Below are 19,232 nucleotides of genomic sequence, written 5' to 3'. Positions count from 1 at the left end.
CTTGGCACGTAGTGATATGCTGTCTTTTGATGTTACACAATAGTATAATACAAAATGTCCTTGGCTGAATTCACTTTATTTATAAATTAATATTTTAGTTAAAAAAATATTACTGAGCACTTTGTAATTCCAGTGAATAATAATTTGAAAAAATAAATCCAAACAATTTAAAAACTAAACACAACATTATGATTGATTCTGTTTCAGATGTTAAGGTAAGAATGAATAATTCTTAGGTAAACAGACTGTATACCCCTCTGCTTGACCCAGGTTGCAATTTCCATTTTCTGGAAATACTGTCAACTTAATGGGAAATTTCCATTCCGGAAGTGTCTGAGTTCAGAACCAAGACTATCTTCAACTTAAATTGAAGTAAGCATGTTTACAATTAATAATAATTCACAATCATCGAGATATATTAGCTATGTATTAAGCTGTTTACAAAATAGAGATACATAACATAACCATTAAAAAAAGCCAACAAACAATACAAATTAAATATACACAAAGATGTGAAACCTATAATGGTGGCAGGGTTTATACTGATTGAATACGCCACTAAAAAACAAGGATAGTGCTACTGGTTGGATATACATATATAAAGTATAAAAAAAAGTATAAAATATTAAAATACACTGCTTATCTAAAGCATGGCTGGCCATTTTAAATTGGATAGTTTCTATATACCAGCTTGTTAGGCATACAAGGTCCGTTTGTCTTGCATAAGCAAACTTTCTCAGAGAAAATGAAGACATCCACAAATTAGAGGATTTCTCCAAAACGTTAGACTTTCCCCACTCATCGAGACCAAATAAAAGTTGTAGCAGGGATATAAAGCTGTATCTGCCATGTACAGGTTGACATGAACGTGTTACATACATCTAGCAGGACTGATACAACTTACTGGTTTGTGATTAACATAGACTCAAAGAAAAAGCTGTCCCGCCACATACTCTTTAAATATATATATATATGAATTTCCAGAACTAAGTGCAAACCTTTAAGCAAGGTGTAATGATGGATAGACATGAGGAAGTGTGGACTAATAGAAAAAGTACCATTAAAAAAACACACCACCCTTCAACATTAATGGTGTGGTATATACTAGTTAACATTCCTGCCTACTTACTTTCCGAAGCAGAACCAACCAAAGGCAACTCCTAATGTAAGCGAGACTGCATGCCGTGTTCTTGAACTGACCAACTCTGGGCCAAGTTGTTTTCTAAACACAACTCCAAATAACAAGGCCACTATTTCAATGGCAATAAAGTTCACCTGAAATAGAAAATACATTTTTATACATCCATTGATATTTCATCTCTCTTTGTGTCTCAGTCTACTTGCATTTGTCTCACTCTCTGTATACAGAGATTTTGATCTCCCCACATTTTTTTGAGTGAGAATATGTACAATTTTTTGAGGATATGTACAATTTGTTGAGGATAAGTAGGGTTTTTTTTAGGATAAGTACAATTTAAATGTTACTAATCCTCAGGATCACAAAAAGTTCTAATTTTGATCAAAGTTGCTAAATGTGCAAAAAATATGCATATAAAATATTCCTTTGATTTGCAGTGTTCATCTTAACAGGTATCTAACTGTATCTACTGTAAAAGAAAATACTCATGGGGATGAAACATAAGTGGTTTGGGATTATTCAAAAATCCCAAACAATTTCATTGGATTTAACTGTTAACCCTAACACAAATTTACCAAACAATTTTCCATGATGGCTTAATTTTGTGCATTGCTGTTACCAACAAAAAAGAAAAACGAAACTGACATGAAATGTATATTTATCTTCAGTAAAAATTCTCTATTGAACAGAAAAATTCATATTCCCGACATGCCAACCCTAACAAGACATTCTCAGTAAGACAGTTGATTTTTTTTTCCATACGTTTGACCAGTTTTCATTAATGTGCAACAAAATATAATTTACTGCTCTTGTACAGTTGGAAAAATAACTTAAAATGTTTAGTATTTAAAACCGATGAAGCGATGGTAAACATATTCAACTGAATAGTTCGTCAAGTACACGTACCACTGATTTACCTCTAGTACAGTTGCACAAATCCTATGAAGCTCAATGGCTTATTTCATCATCTGAGGTACTAGTGTACAATTAATCATGTTCCCAGATTAACTCTGCTAAATCTAATCTGAAACATGGATCCAAATCAAACAAGAATGAGCGAATTATTTATCCTGATTTTACCGCAACAACTTTATTAATACCACTTTTGCTTGTATTCTTAAGTCTGTATTTAAGGGACATTTTTTTAAGACAGCAAAATCGTAAAGGGTTGGCAGGTATGATATTCGTAGGGTGAAATCTGCTGGATCATATCGTACATTTTTTTCTCCATATTACTAAAATGAGGTTCAGAACTAATTATTTATCAATAGGGACAGGGCAATTCATCAGGCACTTTTAGAATATAATATTTTTATTTTATAGTCAAACAGTAGCTGTAGTTGCGATATTTGTTGTTCTTACTATTTTCAAGAGAATGTGACACGAAATGAAAGTTGCAGTTTATCACAAGTTGCTCTATATTTACGTAGCAAAATAGCCTGATCAGCATACCTTATGTGGTACATTTCTTTTTTCTCTTTATCCAAGTGCCAGTAAGGAAAAGAACTGTCTTTATTTACCAATTTTCCCCGATCTTGAAAACGTGTAAATGAAATTTGTTTTTCCAACAATAAACAATTAGTTTGGAATTAGAATTCATTACATGATAAATTACGTGGCGAGTTTTGTTTGGTTTTATTTGTTGGAGTGTTTTTTATTGTATATAAAAATTTTCAAAAATAATAAAAGATACCGGGTTTATTTTTAGCATGCTTTACATTTTAAGTCAGATTTGATTTGTATCAAGGATTTCACGTCATTTTGACAGAAGCTGGAATAATCAGACTTTTTTTTAAACATTCGTTTAGCTGTCTGACATTGATTAAATAAATAAATGAAACATTACATATTAATCTATCATTTTAAATGCAATGGAATGTGTATTATCGTAGTAATACTGTCATGATTAGTTCAAACACATCACAGTCTAGACTACTGCTACTGGTTATTGACTTCAGGTACATGTATTGCATCTTGTTGTAAATTAATCAATAAAGCTTATGTTCCATTCTTCCCAGACTGCAATAGCTTATTGTCTGTGATGAACAGGATCAGAAGTACATTAAGGAACTGGTTGACACAGACAGCGATGAGCTACCTCATGACACATTGTTCTACATATAATTTTTCTTGCACAAGGAAAGATAACTGTGTACTGTGTTCCAAACATAATAAAATACTTAAAATATGTAAAATTCTTTGAACATGTTTATTACATACTCAGAAAGAGTGGTCTGTGTACATGTAATCCACTATGTTGTCCTGGAATTATAGGCGAGTCCAATTTTTATAAAGGCCTAAGAAGCATTGGGTCCTGGAGTTATAGGCGAGTCCAATTTTTATAAAGACCTAAGAAGCATTGGGTCCTGGAGTAATAGGCGAGTCCAATTTTTATAAAGGCCTAAGAAGCATTGGGTCCTGGAGTTATAGGCGAGTCCAATTTTTATAAAGGCCTAAGAAGCATTGGGTCCTGGAGTAATAGGCAAGTCCAATTTTTATAAAGGCCTAAGAAGCATTGGGTCCTGGAGTAATAGGCGAGTCCAATTTTTATAAAGGCCTAAGAAGCATTGGGTCCTGGAGTAATAGGCGAGTCCAATTTTTATAAAGACCTAAGAAGCATTGGGTCCTGCAACATGCCATAGATATACAGACATGGTCTAGTCATTAGACAAATTATACCACATCAAACTTGAGGTAAATTTTTTAAATACTTTAAAGAAAACTAGATGCAGATGATACCAACAAGGTCCTCTGATGGAAACTACATCTCAATATGACTTTCTGTTTTGAGAAGTAACAATTACATAATATTCAAGTTGGATGCAACAATAGCATATTGGATATCAGACTGGCACCACTTCTATATACTATCAACTAGACATAACAAGAAGTCTTTTGGTGAAAGAACAGTCTGTCATATTAAAAGTCAGATCAGCACTTTTACAACAATCTAGAAATCGTAAGAAGTCTCTTTCTGAAAACCGTATGCTGATATAACATTCATTTTAAAAATACTGATAACATTTTCAAGATGGTAACCATGTTTGTAATCAAACTGGGACCACACAGACATCATAAAATGTCATTTGATGAAACACAATGCTGACATGAATATTCATTCAGGAGGAGTAGGGGATAGAAAAAATTAATGTCAATATGCCACTATATCGATGTCATTTAATGCAGGAGCGCCATCTTCATTTAGGGCCAACTAAAATATCTGATGAATTGTTATGGAAAGTTTTGTGGCAGTAGTGACAAGATACATGTGTGTGTGTGTGATTTGGAAATTTAACATAGCTTTAACAATTTTTTTCAATTATACCACCTAGGCCACCGAAACATTTAAGACACATGTGCTAAAGACATGACAGACGACAGGCCCTCCCATAGGTTCTTCTGATTTATGACAGGTAGCCATAAAAAATAATTTGTTCATAATCAAATTAATCTTAGATCTTGCTCATAATCAAATCAATCTGAGATCTGCTCATAATCAAATTAATCTGAGATCATGCTCATAATCAAACTAATCTGAGATCTTACTCATAATCAAACCAATCTGAGATTATGCTCATAATCAAACTAATCTGAGATCACGGTCATAATCAAACTAATCTGAGATCATGCTCATAATCAAACTAACCTGAGATCTTGCTCATAATTAAATTAATCTGAAATCTTCCTCATAATCAAATTAATCTGAGATCTTGCTCATAATTAAATCTGAGATCTTACTCATAATCAAATTAATCCAAGATCATGACCATAAGCAAATTAATCTGAGATCTTTCTCATAATCAAACTAATCTGAGATCTTGCTCATAATTAAATTAATCTGAGATCTGCTCATAATCAAACTAATCTGAGACAATGCTCATAATCAAACTAATCTGAGATCTTGGTCATAATTAAATTAATCTGAGATCTTGCTCATAATCAAACTCAATTGAGATTATACTCATAATCAAACTAATTTGAGATCATGCTCATAATTAAATTAATCTGAGATCTTACTCATAATCAAACTAATCTGAAATCATGCTCATAATCAAACTAATCTGAGATCTTTCTCATAATCAAACTAATCTGAGATCATGCTCATAATCAAACTAATCAAAGATCTTACTCATAATCAAACTAATCTGAGATCTTGCTCATAATTAAATTGATCTGAGATCTTGCTCATAATCAAACCAATCTGAGATCTTGCTCATAATTAAATTAATCTGAGATCTTTCTCATAATCAAATTAATCTGAGATCTTGCTCATAATTAAATTAATCTGAGATCATGCGCATAATCAAACTAATCTGAGATCTTACTCATAATCAAACTAATCTGAGATCATGCTCATAATCAAACCAGTCAGAGATCTTGCTCATAATCAAACTAGTCTGAGATCTTTTTCATAATCAAATTAATCTGAGATCTTGATTATAATCAAGTTAATCTGAGATCTTGATAACATAAGCTTACATAAAATAAGGCTTATAAAAGTATGTTCGGAAACAATGTTTCTAAAGTGTTCACAATCTCAGCCAATCAGCTGCAAGGCAACATAATTATTATGCACAGATGTCACCTGTAATCAAACTCATCTGAAAGTTTGATGATTCATGCTGACATACAAAGTTTGATAAACATCTGTTCAGCTGGGATCCTTGTTAATATTTATGGATCTTACTCATAATCAAATTAATCTGAGATCTTGCTCATAATCACATTAATCTGATATCTTGCACATATCCACATTAATCTAAGATCTTGCTCATATCCACATTAATGAGATCTTGCTCATAATCAAATCAATCTGAGATCTTACACATATCCACATTAATCTGATCCTGCTCATATTTAAATTAATCTGAGATCTTGCTCATAATCAAATTAATCTGAGATCTTGATCATTGTCAAATTAATCTGAGATCTTCCTCATAACCAAATTAATCCGAGATCTTGCACATAACCACATTAATCTGAGATCTCGATCATAATCAAATTAATGAGATCTTGCACATCACCACATTAATGTGAGTTCTTGCTCATATCAAATTAATCTGAGATCTTGATAATGTAAGCTTACATATAATAAGGCTTATAAAAGTATGTTCGGAAACATTGTTTCTAAAGTGTTACCAATCTCAGCCAGTCAGCTGCAAGGCAACATAATTATTATACACAGATGTCACCTGTAATCAAACTCATCTGAAAGTTTGATGATTCATGCTAACATACAAAGTTTGATCAACATCTGTTCAGAAATTAGGTTTCTAGAGTGCTTATAAGCTCAACCAATCAGATGCAAACTTACCTCATTAATGTGTAATACATATGATGAAAGAATGTTAAAAAAATGGATCTTGTCAAAATCTAACTAGAAATTCGATCTACTGAGTGTTTACAAGCCCAACCAGACGCAAACTTACCTTGTTAATGTGTCATGCATATGATGACACAATGTTAAGAAAATGGATCTTGTCAAAATCTGATTAGAAATTTGGCCTATTGAGTGTTCACAAGCTCAACCTATCAGATGCAAGGCACCACCTTTGTATGTGCCAATGTTGCTCATGATCACACTCATTAAAGATCCTGATGATAAATTCTACTAATGATGATAACAGCGCATACAGTGTATATCTGATAAATTCTAATCAGCCAGTAGATGAGTGGATAATGTAACTTGTCTGAGATTGTTGATAGAAGCCTACATGCTAATCTGATCAATGACACAATACATGCCAACCTTCCAGACAGCACTGGGCTGTTTTTTTTTATGGATAAAAGTGTTCTGAGGTTATAAGGGGGAAGCGGATGTCAGTGTGCACAAACAGTTACGAGTAAGTGATCAGTCTACTAAAAGTGACTGGAAATTCAAAACGGAATAAAATAAAATAAAATAGCTGTTATCTCTGAAGCATTTAACAACAATTGAAAACAGTAGATTAGGTTTTAGTTTTCATGCCTAGATTTTGACTTTAATCTGGATAAAAAAAATTATTTTATCTCCAGACACCACAAATGTTTTTATTTTCAACTGATAAATGAATAAAACTAGTCTTTTGAACAGATCTGTGAAAGAAATCCTTTTAAACTATCAAGGGACAAGAAATTTGTTTTAAAAAATTAAGTCTTTGCCCCATCCCCCCCAAAATCAAAATGGTTGGTTTCTAAGTTTAGCACAGTTCGATATCACAAACTTGCAATCACATATGCACACACTTCACATGATCACAGCCACAAAGAAATTAAATAACTGCAAAACATGAAAATGTCATCTCTAAATTTATTGGTCTTTATACTGCTGAGTAGGAGTTTGAAAGTGATGCAAGTGTCAGCATCATCTCAGCATCCGCTTCGCTCATCTGGATTCAAGTCACACATTTTTTTCCATAATTGATAATCTGTTCCACTAAACCAATTGATAATCAATTATAATCCATTACAAAAAGCAAACTTCAGTTTTTGTTTAAATACAATATCTTTGCTCAAGTTATAAATAAATGAACAGAGCAATCTCTATAATGACATGTATAATTTAACCATATAAAAATATTACATTTTTAAAAAACCGTTTTGTTATTTTTGTTCAAAAACTTTCACAAACGAAGGCAACTTTTTACGGCTGATCAGCCTTAAGTAACTGAAATACTGCAATCGCCCAAAATCCTTCTGTTCATATGTGATGTGTCGAGAATCTAAAGCATAGAAGGACATGGTTTTCTTGTTTGTCATTACTTAAAAATAATACAAAGGAATTTACATTTAAACTCAAACAAATGTTTACATTTATTAACACAACAATTTAAGAGCTTAATCATGTACTCATTATGTTCTTAATTATGCACGCATGGTTCTCATTTTATATTTGTCATTTGTGAAGGGAATAAATAATTCTGATCAACTTCAATAGACTGGAAGAAACACTCAACCACTGTGTGAACCCCAAAACTTTATCACCACAGTGCACACCGTTGAACCCAATGCCTGTAAATAAATATCAGCACTAATGATATAATATTAACCTTAGTGGTACATGTACTTTAGAAAATACTTCTAAATATTAACCTTAGTGGTACATGTACTTTAGAAAATACTTCTTTCAGTAATGAAAACCTGACAACAGAAAACAGACATCAATAAAAATAATTGGATTACTTATCTTACTGTAAAAGAATATTGGTTCTGGACACATATTAAAATAAAATGTGGTAATTTGAGAGGGGTAAATTTTACAGTTTTGCACTAATATGCTGACCACGTTAGAAGTATGGCCTTTCTTGGGTACGTTCAAACACAAACTCATCTGTGCCAAGGGATTCTGACCATAAAAAGTGGGTGGCCACTGGTCAGGGGTGGCTGTTCATGATGGAGGTCGGTACTGTACAACAAAAATGAATCCATAACCAGGCCATCACAGACCCCAGATCTTATTGTTATTGAGAATATAAGGTAAGCAATTGAATTGAAGGTTTCAAATACTAAATAAAAACAAATCCAAATATAACTGTAGTCATTTAAGCCTAATCTTAACCACAAGGCCTTGTGACAAGAAACCTACATGCTATGATACTTGTCAGTGGATCAGTTAACACCTATTTGATGTGGTGGTACCTTTTTCGTCAGATTTTTTTACATTATTTTTTAAATGTTTTTCTTTTATGTCATCAGTGTAATTCACTTTTGAATCAGCATGTCCTATTCTCACATTGTTACTTAGAAAACATACAAAGGAAAGGCGACCCACATTATCCTAAATGTCAACTGAACAATGTACGAAATCGAATTAGTGCATGACTTTAGTGTTGTCTTTGTCATATTTCTCAGCTTAGCTCGCTTTACTACCAACAAAGGGTTGTATAGTTTCTGTTAAAATTCAAGTAAAATACACTAAATCTGCATGCAATTTGCACTGTAATTCTAACAGCAAAATGTGGGGTGATACAATTAAGGTCAGCCATATAGTCTTACAATGTAAGACATATCACATGTTGTTTTTGTTTAAGTGTCATCACCCCCACCCCACAAAAATATCGGGTGATGTGTCTTACTTTGCAGGACTAGTCCGCAAGCAACTGAATGGAATTTTGTTTGGTTTTGATTCACACTTACTGAGGATTGATTTTAAGTGATGTTGTAATTGTGAGCCTTCATGATTTATTTTTACTAACGTACCTATCACATACTACGATGTAGTAAGCATACGCCCATTTGTCTTACAGCGGAATTTGAACCGCTTGCGCGCCTTTCTCGGTTCATGACCCAAGCTACAGCTGTTGCTGAGATGACTCCCTTCCTAGCATTCTTCTAACATATTTAACAATAATAGTATAAATGCGTCCATTTTTTTTCTATACTTAATATAAAAGTCCATGTTCACTTACCTGATCTACTGGTATACCAAAAGCTTTTGACAAAGGCAGCAGAATATCGCTACCAGAGTAAATCGAAGCCATGATGGAGATTATGTGACCAGACCATGAATGTAACCAATCATATTAAAGCTTGCATGACAAGGAAGGGACCATTAGATAAACAACAGTACAAGTAGGGCATATTTTTTGTTTTTAAAATATTTTTGACACGTTGTACGTTGTATAAATGTATGCAAGGAAAACAGCAAGCGGTTGTTGATCCAGCCAGATTTAAAGTATTATGTAATATGTATACACAAATTATACGTTTTATAAGTTAATATAAAATAGTAGACAACACTTTCTTTAGTCCGATAAATCAATACCACAAATCTGTATTGATACTGATGGACGATGTTGTCATCACGGGTGAAGGGCTGATTTATCGGCATACACTTTCTACAGCTCAAACGTTGCAATTCTTTTTTTGACATGTGCATTTTATAAATATGTTAAGATGGGCCTAGATAGGATAGGAATTATTCACGTCAAGGCAAACTCTTTTCTAAATGTAAAAAAAAAAAAAAAAAATTCTGCTTTTGTTTGAATTTTGTTTTGCGTTGATATGAGCGTCCCCAAAGTCTGTACTTACCCTTTTCCATATTTAAAAAATACATTCCGCAGTAAATGCGACATTAACTATATATATATATATATATATATATATATATATATATATATATATATATGTCGCTCTCATCTCTCTCTCTCTCATCTCTCTCTTATCTGAACTCAATAAGTACCGGTGCATTTCCAGCTTGAGTTAGTAGATACTGTAAAGGACTTGGGTATCTTTAAACAATTAATGACACAGTGCCGGATGAAGGCCTTCAAGGACCATAAGCACTGAAAATAGTAACCCCACCCCACCCCCCCTTCAAAATGTGAAACTAAAAAAAAAAAAAACAACAACAAAAAACAACAACAAAACACCAATATTTTAAGCTTAAAAGGTGGGAAAATATCAGTGTTGCCATCATTTCAAATCAAACTACTTGTATATGCCGATCGAAATATATATAATTCTTTCAGTTTTAGCATCAGATTTTTTTCCTGGTCCCCCTGTTGGGCTAGTGACCTAAGCACGTGCTTAATGTGCTTAATGGGGTAATCCAGAACTGAATAGACATGATATGGCTGTATACATGTATTAACAATAAATGAAACTTGATCTGGCTTTATATAAGTATAAACAATAATGATTACTCATTATCGTTAATATAGCTATATTATATTAAATGTACAAGGTTTGTTTGGCTCCACGTCGTCTCCATTTTTTGTGTGCAGCGTAGATAGCAGAAGGCAATGTTTGACCCCACACCCACTGGGGTTTGGCTACATCTTGCATTACATTTTGCTCTCACATAACAGCAATAGTTTTACTGGACCATTGGGGCTGTTGGCGGGGTAAGGGGATGACGGTCACATGGAGGGTAGTAACAGTTGTGCTGAAGTGAGAATAGAAGTGTCTGGCGGTAGGAGAGGAATGCGAGTAGCCGACCAGTACAGGGCTGAGCAAATCCCATAGCCCGACATCCTGGACTAGTCATTTTTGAAGTCAGACAAGTAAAATTTTCCAAGTCGCTAGTCCGGGACAAATAGTTTAAAAAAAAAATTCGGACTAGTCCTAATCAGTATATCTGCCTTTATTTGGCCAATCATGCCCTCGGGGCGTACTGAAAACTTTATTCTACCCCTCTTCGTGTATACACTTACATCCTGTTACCACTTGACTGCATATTGGGCTAAGCGACCTAATTATCGGCAAATAAAAACACGTCAAACAAAAGAAAGCCAGTATGATCAATTAGCGGTGTTGTAAGCAGTTTTGTTGCAATGAGTTTACTCAATCTAGATCATAACGAGCGGCTCACTATCATTTTAATCCAGCGAGTAAGTGTAACTAAATTGATGAAAGGTACTTTACCGACATCAGTGTTGGTTTTTCCTTTACGAACTGATTAAATGACAGTAATGATTCTTTAATGTATAATTGATTATACAGATGATTAACGTCTACGTGCGATATTGTGTTTGAAATGAAACAATTACACTAATTAATGAGCTGTTTCAGTTCGTATTTAAAAGAGAAAATTGATGTTATGATCACTTTAGAAGTAGCTGTCAAGCAAACTGATAGTTACTCTGTGGATAAAATGAGTTTGCTAAATTATTTTCGACAGGAAGGTAATAAAGGCGATTCGGCGAAGGTAAATTTGAGCAGCAGGGGGGGCGAATCCTACAAGATATTTTTCCGAGACACCCCATCCACTGAAACTTTTCCCGATAGAAGCGTTATTTCCATGAAATAACACTTTTATTCAGAAAACGAGACAAAAAAAAAATGTCCTTGAAAATGCTTTGTATTTCCGCTGATATAACGCGAGTTACTTCAATAAATCCGACTCGTATCCGACATAATTTCCACGGTGAGGTATCATCGAAAAATCAGGTGTAGTTTGCGCCCTCCCTGCTGCTCTGGGAAGACGAAGATTTCCAAGGAAACATTTTCATGTTAACCATACAGTGTATCAAGTCCGATACGGTATCTTGTTCTGGGGTCGTGTAAATTTATTGTTACAAATCCATGCGGGGTTCTTTGAGCGCGACTAAAGAAATTTTTGAATTTATTTATGTCCATATCACCGCTACACCATGTCTGATGAATGTTTCTCAGCGTGTGAACATCAACTCCATTAAACACCGCAAGAAGATTACAGTTGTCTCTAATTACTTTAGGAATTTGTGTATAACGCTGAGTAACATAAATCACATCAGTGTTTTTATGACGACCCCGGGAAAATATTCTTGCAGGATTTTTTTGCTTGTCCAGCATCACATCATCATACACTACTAGGTTATTTATTTCCCCGTTAAGGTCTTCCACGGACGGAGCTTCTTCAATATCAGTTATAAATTCAACAACATCCTCGCCGTCTTCACTCAGCGCTTTTGCACTCTCATTAAAATCTTTTATAACATCATAACAACGTTGATCATCCACAGACGGAGCTATCAAGTATAGTTTGTCCCATTTCATCCACTTCATTATCATGTTCAGTAGCAGTTGCGTTTTACCTGATCCTGACGGTCCTATGATGATCATTCTGATAGAATTTGGTAGCACGGAATTATGCTTGACTGGTTCTTTCCTTCGCGTCGCAGAAAAATCAGTGATCTCCATTTGTATATAAAGAATAATAATTATGGATTTATATTGTGTAAAGTGTAAGGCACGAACCCCTACAAACGACATAACAACCATTACAACAAAAAATAACAGACAAGCACTCTCTGGTAAGTGTGTGCGATGTGGCACAAACAAATTTAGATTTCAAAAAAAAAGCCTGACAAAGTCAGCGGAGGTGACATCGCAGCAACCCTCGGACGACTTCCAGGTACCCCTTGGGCTAAATATCCCGGAGAAAAACATCTTCCGGGATACAATTACTGCGGTCCAGGGACCCGACTAGATATCAGACTTGATGAACAATCTAAACCAAAACCGGGAGAGTATCCGATAAACGCTATCGACGCAGCGTGTCACATACATGATGTTGCTTATCGAAGTAAAGATCTACAAGACAGGCATATCGCGGATGTGAAATTAATTCATGCACTAAGCGCCATAAAAAATAAATCATTTAAGGAGTCACTCGCTAATTGGTTAGTAAGATCAGCGATGAAATCTAAATTAGTATTAGGCGCTGGATAATTAATAACAATGGAAGCGATTTATTATTCCCCGGCCGGATACTGGAGAGGTAACTCAGCAATTAATAAACTCGCCAGCGCAGCAAAAGTAACACGCAAGGTTGCCAAAAAATGGCTGTCAAAACAAGCAATATGGCAAATCTACCTACCACCACCTCGACAAATCAATTTTGCACATTTTGATGTTAGTACCCCCAATGAAGTTCATCAGGCTGACATACTATTTCTTCCTCATGATACTGTCCGTAGAAAAATATACAAATACGCGCTAACAGTAGTTGATGTTGCTAGTAGATACAAAGAAGCAGAACCGTTAGCGACTAAAACAGCCGCTGAAGTTGCCTCTGCGTTTAAACGAATTTATCAGCGAGGACCTCTAAGCTGGCCCCGATTATTACAAGTTGATCCTGGTAAAGAATTTCAGGGCGCGGTATCATCACTGACAAAGCAGCATAACGTTACCATACGACGAGGGCATACTGAAATTCATCGGGATCAGGCAATTGTTGAGCGATTTAACCGAACACTCGCTGAGAGATTATTCGGATACCAGTACGCGAGGGAATTCATTTACGATACGAGATCTCGTGAATGGGTTGCAAGACTGCCAAACGTGATAGCCGCGCTGAATAATGAAATTACCAGAACAACAAACATGAGACCTGTAAATGCAATCACAAAAAAATATATACCCCCCGTCAGTACACGCAGATATGTTTCAACGCAGCCATGGACGCTAGCGTCCCCACTGCTGGGTAATGTCACCGTTAGGTATTTATACGAACCAGGCGAACTAGAAGGAGGAAAAAAAAGAGCAACCGATCCCACATGGAGTGTTACTACACATAAGATATCCAGCATAACCAGATCAACTGGGAGAAACGCAATCTACAGATTAGATTCAACTGCTCCTCAGCGTGGATTCACACGCGAGCAACTTCAGGTGATTCCCACGGATACACAATTACCACCTCGATCACTTAAATAACTGCAGCAACACCTCTGCGTCGATTACACTCAAGACAGGTCAGCATTACATTTTCACGCGTATGACCGCGATTACTATCTATTCTATCTACGGTAAATTGCCTTGGATTATTTTTCGAATACTGCCACAGCAATAAACAATTACAACTCGCACAGTGATTATTCTGCTGTTGTTGTAATTGTATAATAAATGTTTCGTCGAGATCAAACTCTCTGCCATTTTTTTTGTCGCTCTGTTTGTAACCGGCTAATTTCTTTCTTATTGTATCATCAGCGATTGATCTGTTGATGCTGTCGTTGATAACATCATCTAATACAATTCTTTGTAACTGAACTATCCTTCTTACTCTTGACACGGCTAAATAAACTAAATTTGACCACTCGATGCGATCATCAACAATCCAAACTGTTGTATCTGAAATAGTTAGTCCCTGCGAACTGTGGATGGTCATAGCGTATCCTAGCGTCCACGGGGATTTGCTCATTTTCAGTGCCTGTTCAACAGCATCAACATCAACGATAACAATATCATTTAATACTAAATTTTGTTTTTCCGATTTTCCTGGAATATCAACATCAATATTCTGCAATCGCGTATCAGCTGGTCTATAACACAACGGCACTGGCAACATGGGAAATTTCTTCTGATGTAACTGAAATAACTGCTGCTGAAGCGTGTCCCTGACTATCTTTCTACTTGCAACAATTAAATCATCTGGTTTCCACGTTTCCCAAAAGTCGCTCAGCTCCGTCTCTGGAATTATTTCACGCATTATCTCACACTGGACTTTATTAGTTTGTAGCCTGATCAACGCCTTAAACTCTTTCAGCGTTTCATCGAGTGCTCTGTGATCGTTAGTTATTTCCTCATAATAATCTACAAAAGTTTTCAGCCACGTGTGTGGAGATTCACCTGTAAATGGCGGTGGTTGACCATGATCGCCGCACATCACCACTGCGGTATTTTTTTTTAGCAGCCAATCCAGAAACTGTTTTAATGTATCCAACGGCACAGTGTCTATCTCATCCCAGATGATTTTCTCAGGGATATATTTCGTCCCCATCCGCGATGGTGTCCACGTACCACCACCGTATTTGAAAAAACTGTGATACGTGCAAGCTTTTACTTTGCGTTGTCTCATCTCCCTGGCAAGTCTGTGTGTGGGTGTTAGCACAATCATGTCAGAGTTTCTAAATAATTCAATCGCTCGAGTTGTTTTACCAGAACAACCAGGCCCGTTCAGATAAACTGTTTTGTGTCTTGTAACAGGATCGTGCACCGGCGGCGACAACGACGTCGAAGGCATTTCTGCGCTGCGGTATTTATCTTCGATTGTCACATCAGCCGATTCACAATATCCGTGTAACATTTCATTCTTTATTCTCCACGAGCCCCACGATGGATCATCCGATATAACATTATCCAACAGCGCTGAGTGTTTTTTATCAATATAAAATGAATCCGTTGCAACTCTCACTGCGGCAACAGGGAATCTATTAATCATCGACAACAAATTTATGGATACATAAGCTAGCATCGAAGATCTCAAATGTGTGTACTGAGATGATTCTCCGTCGATATAACTAAAAACAGTCCCTAGCTTTTCCCCGTTTGACAGAAACACATCTTAGCGGTTACAGAGTATGTTGTTCGTGGCTGCATCAGCGACAACAAGATCCAATTCAGCCTTGTCCATGATTAATCGACTGTGATGTTGTTTATGATCATACGCTCCACCTTGAGTGAATTTCCCTATTATTCTTCGTCCTAGATCTTTTGCTGTGCTTGCATCATTTTTGATAATATCGTCGATAGAAGTTTCTGGATATTCTCGTGACCAATCTTCGATGACTTCTTGTGACGTAACCGGAGTTGGCAACCAAACTTCGGTTTGACGACAATAACATATAATCGCTTCGCTGACCGTCAGCGACAACAGTATTCGACTGTCAAGCATGTATCGCAATAACACTATCGGTGCCCATCGCTTCTCAACGAAATGTCTGCCAAACCAAACATAACACACAACATGTAAATCCTTAGCGAATTTAAACGACGACACACAAGCAAATCCGGTCAAGTCAAAATCAGGCAATGGTCCGTTTACAGCAACTCTTGTCATCGAGTTTGTAACGTGGCCAAACCGTTTAAAATATTCGCTGCATTCTCCACGCCCAAGGAAACTTCCTGGATAACACGCCGTCATGTCCACGGATATCATACCGCGGTGATCATATCGAGTATTCCACAAACCGCCGTGTCCGTATTCAACACAGCTCTGTTGGATATCCGCAAGAAAACTTTTCGGAGTTGGTCTCCATGAATTTCGTTCCCGGGCTACATGCGCGGCAACACCCGGGACAGTAAAACAGTGTCGCAGTAACGTATCAGTGTCCGTCGCATGATATTTTTCTGCGAGTTTTTTCATTTCGTGCTGTAACGCCGCCGTTCTGTATATTTCCCCGTTGGGTCTCACAAACTGATTATATTCTCCATCTTCGCTCGAGAATAACCACACCGACACTGGATCGGTTTTACTTATCCGATGAATACAATCAAACATATTTCCCGAGTAATACTTCACAACACGGTCTCGCGGAAATATTCTAACCTGGTCAGTCCAAGCGTGACTGTTATGATCGATAATATTTATTGAAGCTCCATTGCGATTATATTTTGACTCGTACAATACCGTACCGGTTAACGATGAAACCGTTATAGGAAATCTCAGCGAGCGTTCCAACGCGGCAACATCATTTATTGACGCTCCTGTATCCGCTACTCGTTTAGCCCATTCTGTTATTTTATTTTTTCTGATCTCGGTTAGACCATTTCCACGTGGTGCATTTTTAAAATGTTCCATTACTCGCTCAGCTACACAATTCATCCTTGACTCTGTCAACGGCGACACCCTCATCGGGGCGAGTTTATCGACACTTGGTTTCTTTATCGGATAAATTCCATAAACGACCGCGGTCACAGGATACGCTCTGGCATAATACGGTTTATCAATCCCAACAAGTACTCCCGGGTTTGAGTCTTTGCTCAACAAAATGGTTTTTCCGCGCGGATCAAGAACAGGGTCTAGTTTGTCTCTGATAATCCACTTTCGGGTTCCCTCGTCGTCGACTCCAACAATAAATTTTATCTGCACGAAATATCTTCTCGCGTCGAGATACTCAATTATATTACGCGCGATTGTATCGTTGATGGTACCATCAATGATGAAACTCAAGGAGTTTTCACGGGAAACTCTTCCAGAAATGCTTTGCATTTCCGGGATAATTTTATACGAAGACCACGTGTGTGCGGCACCATCACGACGAAACTCTTCTTTGGCATCCTTGATAACACCAATTACCGTTGCTAACTCTCTTCGTCGACGATCAGTGGTTAACCGGTCAAGATCGAATCGAGAACCTGCGGGTTTTATTCTGGATAGTCTTTCAAAACTCATTATTATAATTAAGACAAGTATTTAAATAGACAAATATATTATATGCACCAATGCAAGTGGATCAAACTAAATTCATCAGCGCCGTGTAACAGACGTTGCAGAGGCGAATACTGTGGACAACATGCTCAACAGGTCCGCGGCGGGAGTCTAGGACCGATACCGTGTATCAGATGCGGCATTGGAGTACGAGGAAAAACGCAATTATGTTCAGCGTGTGGGGGAAAACGCTATCGAGAACTAAAACGGTATTATAATAAAAAATATCCAGCCTCGAACACTCTCTCGGAGCGTGATTACATAAATAAGTTTTCAGACAAATTATGAATTAGACAAATGATTTGCTTATAGTATAATGAATCAAGAATTCGTCCCCGAACAAGAATTTGTTCCCGAACAAGAATTTGTTCCACATCCAACTATTCCAAATTATGAAGCGTCACACGATGGTACAGTCAGACACTGCCGGCGACGGAAACCACTCGGTATGGTATCCAATACCGGTTATCTAAAATTCCATGCTGGAGGAAAAGATTATCTCTGTCATCGTTTCGTCTATGAATGTTTCCATGGATTGATCCCTAAGGGTCTTGTCGTTGACCACGTTGACGGGAATCCGACCAATAATGCCATAAACAATCTTCGGATGGTCACGCAACGCAAGAACTGCTTACTGGGTAACACAGGTCATTGTAAAACAGTTGGAAAACGGGCTGTTAAGTCTCGAAATACAGAGACGGGCCAAGAAATGATATTTCAATCAATGGCCGCAGCTGGCAAATATTTCGGTATTTGTCAACCTTCGGTACAACGAGTCGCAAATGGGATCTACAAAACAGCATTTTCAAAAAAGCTCAAACAATATATTTCATTTTCCTACATACAGCTTATCCTCGACGATAACTCGTAAACACTCTCATGCAATTTAAAAATATAAAAAATATAATAATATGAATCACGAAAACATAAATGTCATAATTGTTGAACTCGAAAAATTGCAACAGCGTGGTTTTAATATTTTACTAAACGCTGAAACAATTATGTCAGATTTTGAATCGTTGAATGAGCGCGTCGGCAAGAACAATCTCGCCGCGTGTTATAGGTTCATTAAAAATATACAGAATTACGTTTACGGGTCACTTGCGTCGATAACTGACGATCAGGTATCTGAATTCGTTCCACTGTGCGGCGCAGTTGAGAAGATCAGGCTTGGATTGTCACAACAATATGAGACTCGAAAATTAATCAACACCAGGGTACGACGGCTGCAAGGTCACATAAAGAATCTTGGAAACGCTAACACTTCCGAAAACTCTTCGAGTTCTGACACGGAAATGCCTACGGGTACTAGTGTTTGTGACTCCGTCGACGAAGTATAAGTACGTGGAAACGCTATGCGTGGAAAACTCTTTGAGTTTCACACACTGAAAGTGTCTCACGCTTTGTACATTTTCACGGTAAAAAAAAATAATACATTTTTTTTGCCCAGGGCGCTTTCAGATTTTGGAAATGTTTTACATT

At 36.5% G+C, this 19,232-nt stretch overlaps 1 protein-coding gene across 1 annotated transcript in view; it reads right to left on the bottom strand.

Moving 5' to 3' along the window:
- LOC149784412 (membrane-bound glycerophospholipid O-acyltransferase 1-like) overlaps positions 1-9,601 on the bottom strand; it is a 79,275-nt gene extending 69,674 nt beyond the window's left edge. Inside the window, exons 1-2 of the mRNA XM_089932470.1 lie at positions 9,526-9,601; positions 1,130-1,275 (exon numbers count right to left, since the gene is read on the bottom strand). Of these exons, the coding sequence (XP_089788596.1) occupies positions 1,130-1,275; positions 9,526-9,597 (218 nt within the window). The 5' untranslated portion in view covers positions 9,598-9,601. The remainder of the gene's footprint in view (positions 1-1,129; positions 1,276-9,525) is intronic.
- Between the last annotated feature and the right edge of the window lie 9,631 nt (positions 9,602-19,232).

This window comes from Sinohyriopsis cumingii, chromosome 14 (assembly GCF_028554795.1).
Source record: "Sinohyriopsis cumingii isolate HCF-2022 chromosome 14, ASM2855479v2, whole genome shotgun sequence".
Lineage (NCBI taxonomy): Eukaryota > Metazoa > Mollusca > Bivalvia > Unionida > Unionidae > Sinohyriopsis > Sinohyriopsis cumingii.
Note: the sequence above shows the minus strand (reverse complement) of the source record. Positions and strands in the feature narration are given on the sequence as shown.